The sequence below is a fragment of the Podarcis liolepis genome (assembly GCF_965112155.1).
Source record: "Podarcis liolepis genome assembly, chromosome: 13".
In the NCBI taxonomy this organism is placed as follows: domain Eukaryota; kingdom Metazoa; phylum Chordata; class Lepidosauria; order Squamata; family Lacertidae; genus Podarcis; species Podarcis liolepis.
Genome location: NC_139573.1, coordinates 30695808 through 30708412, shown reverse-complemented (window position 1 = coordinate 30708412; position 12605 = coordinate 30695808). Strand labels below are relative to the sequence as shown.

Genomic DNA, 12605 nt, shown 5'->3' with positions numbered 1-12605 from the left:
TGAAAATCTCCCCTATTACACCCATTGGTAGCAAATAGCACCTTGGGGACAGGGAAATTGCATTGCAACCATTACGGGGGATTAAATCCACTCATCTTACGCCACCCATCCTGATTCCCCCGTTCCTATTATTTAGGGGAAGGAAACGAAACATTACGTTCAAAATACAACACAATTGCTGCATGGGTTGTACTTGGGGGGAAAGGAAGGGTCTATTAAGACAGTCACATTTACACAGGGAAGAAAAGAAAGATAGTGATTTGTCAGCACCAGCAAATTGCAGTACACATTGGTTGGTTTCTTTAGTGCAAGCAGAGAATTTGACTTACACCATCCATCCACTCATCATATTTGTACTGTGTTGCATATATCTAGTGATATACAGGCAATGCAATTTAAATGGGCTTTTATTTTTAAACCAAAACTTTTTATATTTTTAAAATAATATTTTAAAACCAAAAGGATTTATATTTTAAAATGTTTTCAGATGATTTTAATTGCTTTAAATATGCTTTTATTTTATTTTCAATTGTATTCTTTTAACATGTTGGTGTTAGCTTCCCTGGGCTCCATTGAAAAGAAGGATGGGAGGGGCATTATTATTATTATTATTATTATTATTATTATTATTATTATTATTATTATCCAGAGCCATGAGAGAGAGAGATGATATATATATATATATATATATATATATAGAGAGAGAGAGAGAGAGAGAGAGAGAGAGATATTCAAGAATGCTAAAGAAATGAAGGTAAATGATTTTAGAAACTGGAGGGAGGCTTAGTAAGTTAGAAGATATTTCCGGCCAGCGCTGCACCACATGGATTGTTTCGGAGTTTTGACTCCACTCCACCCAAATCCGCCCTGTTAGAGCAAATACCTGGAGGGCGCTGCGTTTCCACACCAGCAGACAATTTGGGTTTGCACACATCATCCAGCTTGGCCAGGAGATAATTAAATGGGCAATGAGATGAAAGTATGTTGCCTAAGGAGGTGTGGACTTCTGCAATCAAACACTCCCTTTGTTTCCATATATAAAGCCCAATCCTACGTTAAGGCTGTTCTGCTTTGCTCTGCCAGCCCTTCAGCAGGTTCTGCCCAGCAAGGTCCTTCTAGTACGCCATGGCCCTCTCCATCAGAGCATCCTCGGGGCCTCGCCAGTTCTCCTCCCGGAGCGGATACGGAGGAGGCTCTCTTAGGCTGTCTAGCAGCAGCAGTGCAGGGAGCTTTGGGGGGTTTGGCGGCGGGTCTCTGCTCAACTTTGGTAGCAGTAGTGGCGGTGGATATGGAGGAGGAGGAGGATATGGAGGAGGCAGTGGGTTTGGTGGAGGACTAGGTGGTGGATATGGTGGAGGGGGCTATGGTGGAGGGCTAGGAGGGGGCTACGGTGGAGGGTTAGGATCTGGCTTTGGAGGTGGCTTTGGGGCTGGAGGAGGAGGAGGAGGAGGAGAAAGTAGCCTTCTATCAGGTACTGAAAAGGAAACCATGCAGAACCTGAACGACCGCCTGGCTGCCTACCTGGACAGGGTGCGTTCGCTGGAAGAAGCCAACACTGAACTGGAACGCAAGATCCGCGAATGGTACGAGAAAAATGGCCCTGGGGCTGGTGGCCCAGGGACCGGCAGAGATTACAGTAGATACTACCCTATCATTGAAGATCTCAGGAACAAGGTGAGCAATTTCCCCCTCCCCCCGCCAATGATGTCCTGTGAAGAGGCATTGATTGTTGAGGCATTCTGGGAACTGTAGCTCCGCAATGGGTAGACAGGTCTCCTAACTTCTCTCAGTACCCTTAACTAACTACAGTTCCCAAGATTCTTTGGGGAAATCCACAGTTGCTTGAAGTGGTATGATGATGCTTTAGATCAGCCTTTCTCAACCTGTGGGTCCCCAGATGTTGTTGGACTACAACTCCCATCATTCCTAACTAGCAAGGCCAGAGCTCAGGTATGATGGGAGTTGTAGTCCAACAACATCTGGGGACCCACAGGTTGCAAACCACTGCTTTAGATGTATAGGGCAGAGGGGGTCTATGACATGTTCATTAATTTCAGTGTGTCTACCCTGAGTGAAACTTAGTTGGCTGCCATCCCAAGTTAGCTGCTGTGTGTGGTTTTGCAGGCATGTTTTTATTTCCATGTGCCGTTTTATCTGCATGTATTTTAGAATTACTAGTGAAACGTCAGTACTCATGAACAAGCAATGGTCTGGGCAGAGCAGCATTCTCTAGAAACGTTCTTCTTGTTTCCCAGATCATCAACGCAACGATCGAAAATGCCCGGGTTGTTCTTCAAATTGACAATGCAAGGCTGGCAGCTGATGATTTCAGGCTGAAGTAAGTAGACACCCATTCCTTATGAAATATTCACCTCCCCGCTCCAAATCTATCATCTTCTTTAGCTATGTGATCTGTACTACTCTTTTGCGTTTGTAAATAGTAGTAAGGTCAGGTGCAGATCACAAAGATCCAGCTACATCAAGTCATTTGATACGATGCCGTTTGTTTAACAGAAGGAGCTCTGTGTGTAATTTCTTCTTAGATTTGAGAATGAAGTGGCACTTCGCCAGAGTGTCGAGGCCGACATTAACGGCCTCCGCAGAGTCCTGGATGAACTGACTTTGACCAGGGCAGACCTGGAGATGCAGATAGAGACTCTGAACGAGGAGCTGGCATACCTCAAGAAGAACCATGAGGAGGTAGGCCATGTTGTACTTGCATTATTTCAGTTTGTTTGTTTGTTTGTTTTCATTTTTCAAGGGGAAGCCGGAGTCAGGTCTGCTTGCTGGATCTTGTTCTCCAACCCTTGCTTTAGGGCAGATCCTCACCATAAATTTAAAGCATTTTCAATGTACATAGGTCTTCCCACAAAGACTTCTACAGTTCATTGGTGGTGCTGGAAAGGGTAGCTCTGTGAGAGGGGAACTACAGTTCCCAGGGCAGCTGTCTACCAGCTCCATCTGGTACGCAGGCTGAGACCCTACCTGCCTGCGGACTGTCTCACCAGAGTGGTGCATGCTCTAGTTATCTCTCGTTTGGACTACTGCAATGCGCTCTTTGAAGGTGACCCGGAAACTACAACTAATCCAGAATGCGGCAGCTAGACTGGTGACTGGGAGCGGCTGCCGAGACCACATAACACTGGTCTTCAAAGGTCTAACCTGGCTCCCAGTATGTTTCTGAACACAATTCAAAGTGTTGGTGATGACTTTTAAAGCCCTAAACAGCCTCGGTCCAGTATACCTGAAGGAGCGTCTCTACCTCCATCGTTCTGTCCGGACACTGAGGTCCAGTTCCGAGGGCTTTCTGGTGGTTCCGTCGCTGCGAGAAGCCAAGTTACAGGGAACCAGGCAGAGGGCCTTCTTGGTAGTAGCACCCACCCTGTGGAATGTCCTCCCACCAGATGTCAAAGAGAAAAACAACTACCAGACTTTTAAAAGACATCTGAAGGCAGCCCTGTTTAGGGAAGCTTTTAATGTTTAATAGACTACTGTATTTTAATATTCTGTTGGAAGCCGCCCAGAGTGGCTGAGGAAACCCAGTCAGATGGGTGGAGTATAAATAACAAATTATTATTATAGGGGGAGCCATATGTTTTAAATGTGTGTTGGAAATGCTTCAAATGTATATTGTGGATCTGCCCTTATAGGCAGTTTTAGGGCTAATGGTTGGATCCGTTGTCAAATATGTGTGTGTTGGGGCAAACGCAGTCGAACTCTGGTATACTTGGATGCCACAAGGAATGTGAAGTGCTTCTTCCTATCAGAAAGCTTCTTAAACCCCAAATGAGGGGTTCGCAAATTGTGGTCCATGGACCACGAGCAGTTCAAAAGTTTCACCCAGGTGTTCCTCAACATGTCTGGGGTGAATGGCAGTAGCAGCCACTGTGAATGGCAGGCTCAGTGGCTGCTCTGCTATTCTAAGAGGCAGAATGGACTGGAAGTGACCGGGAAAGGCTACCTAAAAGGAGTGGAGAGGATTGGCAGCCAGAAAGGCAGAGTGAGAGGCACATCCATTGCATCAAATGCTCACATTGAGTTCTAATTATATTTTTAATTCCTGCTTTTATTGTAATACACACACACACACACACACACACACACACACACACACACACACACACATATATATATATATATATATATATATATATATAAACATTCAAATGTTCATTTTACAAATTATATAGAATCAAGGACAAGTCATTCTAACTGCTATGGCAGGCAAAAATATCGTGAATTGGTCCTCCAAAACCCTCAACCATTTAAAAGTGGTCCGGGGCAGGAGGAGTTTAGGAACTATTGCCCTGAATTATGTCTTATTCTAGAATCTGAGCAGGCACAAACCATTTTCTTCTTGGCGAGTCTCCTGCATGGGAGGTCCAGAGGGTGGCAACACAAGAAGGGGCCTTTTCCGTGGTGGCTCCCCACTTATGGAATGCTCTCCAGAGGGAGGCTCACCTGGTGCCATCATTACTTACCTTTGAGTGTCAGGCAAAATCTTTTCATTTCTGCCAGGCCTTTCGCTTTTGATTATCTGTGGCCTCCTTCAGTGGGTCAGATGGATTAGTCCTGCCTTTGGAAATAATGAGTTATAGCTCCCTCTCCTGTTTTGTTTTTATGCTGGTTTTGATGTGTGTTTGATTTGTTTGTTGCTGTAAGTCGCTTTGAGCTACTTTTGTGTTTGTTTTAATAAAAGGGCTGGTGAACTGCTTTTTTAAAAAAAGTATAGTAAGTTTAACAGTATGAGGCAGTTTGAATCCCCGCGATGGGGTGAGCTCCCGTTCCTCGGTCCCTGCTCCTGCCAACCTAGCAGTTCGAAAGCACGTCAAAGTGCAAGTAGATAAATAGGTACCGCTCTGGCGGGAAGGTAAACGGCGTTTCCGTGTGCTGCTCTGGTTTGCCAGAAGCGGCTTAGTCATGCTGGCCCCATGACCCGGAAGCTGTACGCCGGCTCCCTCGGCCAATAAAGCGAGATGAGCGCTGCAACCTCAGAGTCGTCCAGGACTGGACCTAATGGTCAGGGGTCCCTTTACCTTTTAAGCTTAACAAACGAATAAAATAAAGACTGTTTGTTTCTATTTGGTCTTCGCAGGAGCTCCAAGGACTCCAGGGCAGTGTTGGGGGGCAAGTCAGTGTGGAGATGGATGCTGCTCCAGGGATTGACTTGACCAAACTCCTGAATGACATGAGAGCCCAGTATGAGGCAGTTGCTGAACAGCACCGGAAAGAAGCTGAAGCCTGGTTCAACGAAAAGGTGACCGCCTTGGGAACAAAACCATTTGCTCAGGTCAAATGGCAAAAACTAGTGCTCCAAGGTGAACTGCGCCCTTCCTGTCCTTCTCCCCTCATTCCGGCATTTGATGTTTCAGAGCGGAGAGCTGAAGAGAGAGATCTCTACAAACACCGAGCAGCTCCAGTCGGGGAAGAGCGAAATCACGGACCTGAGACGTACGTTGCAAAGCCTGGAGATCGAGCTGCAGTCGCAACTCGCTATGGTATGGGAATCCACCCACTGGGGCCTTTAATGTCTCTTATGTTTACATTTTGCGGACGTGACCTTTAAATCAGCACAATGGGGCACGGCAGAGAGAGGAGGCAGAGGCTGCAAATATGGGTGAATTCAGTAAACTTGTGGTAAGTTGACTCACACTGGCAGAGACAGAAGCCAGGCCCAGCAGGAAAACATCTTGTGAGGTGTTGGCTCAAGCCTGACAGCATGGTGGATTAGTATTTTATCCACCCAGGCACCAGTCTCAATGGGGAGCTGGATTCTGTGGTTTAGCAAGCTGAAAAGGGGGGGTGGTAGCTGCAGAAGCTGTCCATGGGGCAGAGTGGGAAAATGATGATACTGGCCTAGCTTAGAGCATTAATGTTAAGATTATGGCAATAGTTCTCACCTCTGTTCCAGTCGAAACTTAGATCAGCCTTCTCCAATCTGGTACCCTCATGATTTTTTTTAGACTACAACTCCCATCAGCTCCAGCTACTGGGTTTGGTGAGGCATGATGTCTGGTTGAGGAATACGGTGGTACCTCAGGTTACATATGCTTCAGGTTACATACACTTCTGGTTACAGACTCCGCTAACCCAGAAATAGTACCTCGGGTTAAGAACTTTGCTTCAGGATGAGAACAGAAATTGTGCTCCGGCGGTGTGGCGGCAGCAGGAGGCCCCATTAGCTAAAGTGGTCTTCAGGTTAAGTACAGTTTCAGGTTAAGAACGGACCTCCAGAACGAATTAAGTACTTAACCCGAGGTACCACTGTATTGGGACTTGAACATAGGCCATCTGTGAGGAGGGGCTGATTTGAACCAGAAGGCGGGTATAAATCAGGAAATTTAAATTAAAAACAAACAAAGGGAAACAGGAAGTCATGACAAAAACCTGGGCACAGGACACATGACTAGAGAGGAGCAAAAGTTGCTTAGTCACAGGCAGAGTGACCATGACTGAATGATATATCACTATGAGCCAGTGAGGACTTGACAAGTACCAAAATCAACAGCTAGAAGTCCTACCATTTTTCAAGCTACCTGAGGGAAAGCATGAGGGAGAAATTTGGTTCGGTTTGCCTATTAACACGAACCTGCCTAACATGCATTCCCTGAAAAGATAAGCAAATATTCACAACTGTGTACACAAAATGTATCTCTTGCAGGACATGCATATTAAAGCGCATATATTTTGTGGAAACGACGTGCAAATTGCATGCAAAAAAAAATGTATAGATTGGGGTGGGGGAAGTACACGCAAAATGCCGACAAATTTTCACGAGGGTTTTTGAGGGGGTGGAAAACAAAATTGCCATGCGGTGTGGGAACGTAGCAAACTGAGCTTAAGATCTGAAAAATAAGGAAGAGAGAGAAGACAGAGTGGTCCATCTCTATCTGAGAGCCAAACAGCACATTACAGGCATCTTTTCAAAAAGTTTTCCTTTCTGTGGGGTTCCAGACATGTGCCTTTGGAGGTGGGCATTTTCAGAAGAGAGCAACAGGCAGGGAAGGGGTCCGGGACCGTTCCCTGCCAGCTGTTCGTCTCCCCTCTTGATCTGCCTCCCTGGACCTGGCTTTTTCCTCTTCAAAGGAGGCAACAGGGCCACAGTTGCATAGGTTTGTGAGCCATGTGCTATTGGGCCTGTGGGTTGCTCTGTCTTCCATTCAAGAGTCATATGGGTGCCACTATCTGACAAAATACAACCTACTTCTTCCACTTCATTTCTTGTGTATTGGGCTAACGCACCTCTCTTTCTTTCAATACAGAAAAAATCTCTTGAAGACACTCTAGGAGAAACCGAAGCAGGCTACTGTGCCCAGCTGGCCCAAATGCAGCTTCAAATTGGAAACCTGGAATCCCAGCTTTTCCAGGTCCGAGCAGACATGGAGCGGCAAAATGTGGAATATCAGCATCTCCTGGATATCAAGGCCCGTCTTGAGATGGAGATTGAGACTTACCGCCGACTGCTAGATGGCGAAGTTGGGTAGGAAGGCCGCCAAATTTACCTCTCTCACTGCGGGGTCAGTTCTCTCACACTGAGACTGAGCATACAATGTACCTACATAAAGCACATTGGAAGTACATTTTCCTCCCTCAAGGAATTATGGGAGTTGTGGTTTTTAAGGGTTCCTGGGAACTGTAACCCTGTGAGGAATAAACTACAGAACCCAAAATTATTTGAGAGGAAGAATGTACCTCAAATTGTGCTTTCAAGGTATAGTGTGGGCGCACCCTGACCTTGCTCTGTCTTTACTGTGCCCGATTCTGACAAAAGGATGTAGCCTGACATTTCTGCCATCTCTCCACAGGTCATTTGAAAGTGCTTCCGTGGCAAGTGTCAAGTCGGTGGATTCCTCTCGCGGTGAGCAAAGTTTAGGATTGCAGTTGCACACCTTGGGCCTGCCAAAAATACATAACAATGCACTTGAGTTCGGGATTCCAGCTAGCCAGCCATGCCATGCCCTTTCCTAGGATACTCCATTCCATTCACCTTTTTCACCCCCAGCTTTTCCATTTTCTCCTCAGCATTTAGTCACCTCAGCAGACTGTTGCCACTAAACCCGCTCAGTCTTTACTAGGCTCGTGTAGGATATTCCCTCTGAGAGTTCCACCCAGCCCCATATAAAATCATTATTTATTTCATTTATGAATCGCCTTTTCCCCAGAAGGAGTCTGGGACTTTGTGCAATAAATAAATAAGACAAACTGGTTATTTTGTACTTATACAAGCCTGGGGATTGTCCCCCAAGCTTACTGAGAGCTTACTGTGGAGCTGTCTGGAGCTATGAAAGACCTACACCTGGAGTATGGGTTTGCTAATGGTATATAGCAGAAGCAGGAAACCACAAGCCCCAGGGGGCAACTATGGCTGTCTGGCCCTCATCAGCCTTGCTTAATGCCCTTTTTGTGGGTTTTTTGCCTGGCTGGAGCAAATCCCTTAACTGTGATCATTGCTTTTGCTTTTCAAGATGGGGGATAAAAAGTGTTGGGGTATCAGTGTGTTCAGGAACTAGCTAATAATAATAATAATAATAATAATAATAATAATAATAATAATAATAATTTATTTATACCCAGCCCATCTGGCTGGGTTTCCCCAGCCACTCTGGGCGGCTTCCAACAAAACACTATCATACAGTAACCTATTGAACATTAAAAGCTTCCCTAAACAGGGCTGCCTTCAGATGTCTTCTCATCTGTACAAAGACTGTACTGTCTCTACTGTACAAAGGCAAAATTTGCATTCATTGCTCTGTGCCACTTTTGCCTCTCACCTGACCAACACCACTGGCCCTTGAAGCGTTCCTTGGGGGGCAATTTGGCTCCGCCCCTTCAAAATGCCATAAACCGCTGGTCTGAATACTTCGACCTTGCACTAACATCTCCTTTTTTGCTTACTGCCACCTGGAGGACGAAGGCTTTGTCTTTCCAAGCTCCTGTGGCACCCACAAGCATGTTTCGCCTCTTGGATTCATTTACTGACTCTGCCAGAGCAAGCACTTTCATTTAAAGTACCCCGAGCTAAACTGAACGCTTGGCAAACGTGAAACGGGTCGTGTGAAAGTGAAACGGTTCATGAAACTTCTGTTTTGTTTTACTTAGATCCAAACAAAACCAGGAAGATCAAGACCATCGTCGAAGAGGTTGTGGATGGCAAGGTGGTTTCATCCCAAGTTAAGGAAGTTGAAGAGAAGATATAAGAGAAAAGCTTCAACGATTCTTTCTGCAAATGTGCGCAATTACTAGGTTTACTTTTTCTCCAATCGCTGCTTTCCTCTCTTAAGCATGAAATGTTACAGAAGCAAAGATGCATTTGAAATTTCTCTCTAGCCGAATGATTCAATAAAAACTCTGCTTCAGCTTGCACAGTGGGTTATCTTACAAGTCATTCCAGGTTCCATCGCAGGTGGTTTCACTGGGTGGGTTGTGGCTTGGTGTGGATGGCATTGTTCCAAGAGGAATATAGCAGGTGTGCCCACCTCCCACGCCCAGTAATGCCCGCCCTGTCCTTAGATCCTCCTCTCCTGTTGTTCCCAGCCAGGTGGTTGGGCCATGCAATAAGTAAAACAGAAAAGATCAAAACATATATAATCAGAATAAAAACAACAACCCAATAACACACACACACACCCTAAAAGAGCCACATTTTAAAAGGGTATATGTCAAACAGATCAACCAAAGGCCTGGTTAAAAATGAACTTTTTTGCCTGGTGCCTAAAGGTGTGTAACGAAGGCGCCAGGTGAACTTCCCTGGGGAGAGCATTCCACAGACAGGGAGCCACTGCAGAGAAGGCCCCGTTCTCATGTTGCCACCCTCCAGACCTCTTGAGAAGGAGGCACATGAAGAAGGGCCTCAGAAGATGGCCTCGGGGTTTGGGGAGGTTCATATGGAAAGAGGTGGTCCATGAGGTATTGCTGTCCTGAACCATTAAAATCAGACCAGAGGATACTTTAGGAAATCTTGTATCTTGAATCTCCCAGGGGGTGGAGGGGGGTATTTTTGCGTGCAAGTCAGTCACATGTTTTATCTCAGCTGGCTGTGCTTTAGGAGCAGCCTCACACTTCAGATTTCCAATCTATGTACAGTGCCTGTACATATATTCAAATCCACAGGTATGAAGCAGTGGCAGAGCAAAAAGGCCCAGGTTCATTTCCTGTCATCCACAGCTAGGATTCGAAAGGACTTCTGCCTGAGAACCTGGAGAACTGTTGGCAAGCTCTGTAGACAGCACTGAGCTCAATACCAACAGCCTGACTCAGTATACAATAGCTTTCCTATGTTCCTGACTGCCATATTTCATAGTTCTATGTGATTTTCTCAATTGAACCCAAACGCAATAACCATACTCAGAACATACAGTAATACTGTGGCAACTTGTCTCCATTTGAAAACACGCAAAAAGGATAAGAAATGTTATTAACAACTGACTACTCTTGTAGTCAAGAAGTTTTGTAAGGAGAACTATATAAAATATTGCAGAAAAGATTTATGAGAATGGTTTTTAAGCTATGCATTATTAGTTAGGATCAAATGTAAGATTAAGAGATGAGGTTTGAAAATCATTAGACATGGTTGATGGAAGTCTCAGGCTAAAATAGCCAAAATGTTGTATGAGATGAGATGAGATGTTCTGTTCTGTTTGGAAAATATATGTAAAAACTAAGAAAAATGTATATTAAAATAGAAAAAGAAATGTTATTAACATTGTCGGTACGAAGGTTTGAAAAGACAAGACTTCCTCAAGATTTAGTAACATGGTGCCCTCCAGCTATTACTGAAATCCCAGTCAGGGAAAATGGGAGCTCCTGGGATAGTTAAAGATGATGGAAGCTGTGGGTGATTTAGTTGAGATTCCTGTGTTGCAGGGATGGACTAGATGTCCCTCGGAATCCCTTCCAGCTCTGCGATTCTATGAACATCCAGAAGGCACCATGTTGGGTATCTGATTACAGAAGGAATGGAAGCAAAATTAAAGGAGGATCCCTGTTGAAGAACGCTAAGTAAATAAATGAGTTTTTAAAATAAATACAGAGACAAAAGGAAGCGAGCAAGAAAAATAAACAAGCATAGAGACCACAGGTCTATGGGACATAGCACCGCAGTCAAACAACACATTTCAAACTAGTTTTAAGAAGGACAGAGTGCCATCTACTGGGGACGCAGAAAGCAACCATTTAAAAGAATTTACTTTTAACCAAAAACATATTTCACCCTGAGGGGCAGATGGGGCTTGTCAACCTGGGAAGGCAGTTCATCTCGGAGGAGGGAAAGTCTCATCCTAAACCTCTGCTGCCTTGCAGAATATCTTTGGAAGGAGTAAACCCTACACAAATCTGGAGTGGAGTCCCTAAGACGGTTGGATGGTGCCTTGTATGCCTCCTTCCGGCAACTCCTGCAGCCAAGCTGGCGCCAAACGTATTGCTCTGCTTTCCTTTGGACCACATCAGTGAGGCCAAGACGCCCTGGGGAGGTCACTTTGGTTCTGCTAACACCATGGTTTGACTTCACCCCTGGAGGCGCACTCCATTGTCTCTCGGGACAGATGGATGCCGACAACGATTTCACCCTGGTTCAGTGGTTCTGTTGCCTAAGTTGTTAGGCTAGTTTCATTTGTTTCAATCTAGGCAAGGCGATGCTTATTATGACAAAGAATATGGTTGGCCTATTATATTTCATTAAGATTCAAATCCTGTTAATCCCCATGCACCTGAAGGAATGTTCTTCCTTTGCTCATAGAATGCAGTGGCCCAGTTCATACACAACACAAAGTGAAACCATGGCTTATGCAAACAAGCAAAAAGTAGCTTCCCAGAGCAAAGGCAGCAGCTGCCATGCTCTTCTCCCAGGTCTAGGGATGGGGAAGAAATTCAGTTCAGTTCACATTTGAGGGCAAGCCTACCTAATTTGCACAAATAGAAACTTCCTTTGAAATTCACACTTCTACACGTTTTGCAAGACACTTCTCCAGCCAATTAATGTGTATCAATTTTGTGATTTCCGCTGATATATGCCTTTGTATGATCACTTAAGCCTAGTACATGAACTTTTAAGTGATCATTCAAAGGCATGTATTAGCAGAAATTGCAAAATTATATTACAGGAAATTGCAAAATTCAGAGAAGTGCAAATTCCAAAGGATTGACATGTTTCAGCTCACATATTGGTTTGGAGAGAGCAAATGAGGCAGGTTCACATAAAAAAATGCAAACTGAACTCATTTCTCCACAATCCCTAGCACAAAGGCAAAAGTCAAGGAGTTCAAGGAAGATAATAATAGAGCAGAGATCTTAGGCGGTGAAAAGATCACCTGTGATTTTTAACAAGGGCCGTTTCCATGGAGCACAGAGAGTAGAGGTCCGATTGAAAGGGGTCAAGACGGAGGTTGGAAGAGAGAAGCTCAAGAAAAGGAACAGCGCACTCCAGGGATTTGGAGGCAAAAGGGTGGGGGGGAGCAAGATCAACCAAGATCCTAGAGGGCAAGGATGAGTCAGTGAAGGGGGGAGGGGGTTGGAGAATGTGGAGCAGGCAGATGGAGGGCAGATCTTAGCAGAGCATCAAATACAGAAATTCCAGAGATTTTTCCAGCGATTGTCGCAATGGGTGTGGA

At 45.1% G+C, this 12605-nt stretch overlaps 1 protein-coding gene across 1 annotated transcript; it reads left to right on the top strand.

The window, feature by feature from the left end:
• The first annotated feature begins 918 nt into the window (after window positions 1-918).
• LOC310690629 (keratin, type I cytoskeletal 12-like) lies at window positions 919-9361 on the top strand. The gene is made up of 8 exons (XM_083469982.1): window positions 919-1674; window positions 2256-2338; window positions 2544-2700; window positions 5096-5257; window positions 5373-5498; window positions 7263-7480; window positions 7806-7858; window positions 9100-9361. Exons 1-8 carry the CDS (start codon window positions 1126-1128, stop codon window positions 9195-9197), a joined length of 1446 nt encoding a protein of 481 aa, XP_083326108.1. The 5' UTR covers window positions 919-1125; the 3' UTR covers window positions 9198-9361.
• Window positions 9362-12605: the final 3244 nt, after the last annotated feature.

Coding starts and splice junctions, on each gene's coding strand:
- LOC310690629 (XM_083469982.1), top strand. CDS start 1,126: ATGGCCCTCTCCATCAGAGCATCCTCGGGGCCTCGCCAGTTCTCCTCC. Junction 2,701..5,095: donor TCAAGAAGAACCATGAGGAG/GTAGGCCATGTT, acceptor TGGTCTTCGCAG/GAGCTCCAAGGACTCCAGGG. Junction 7,481..7,805: donor CTGCTAGATGGCGAAGTTGG/GTAGGAAGGCCG, acceptor ATCTCTCCACAG/GTCATTTGAAAGTGCTTCCG.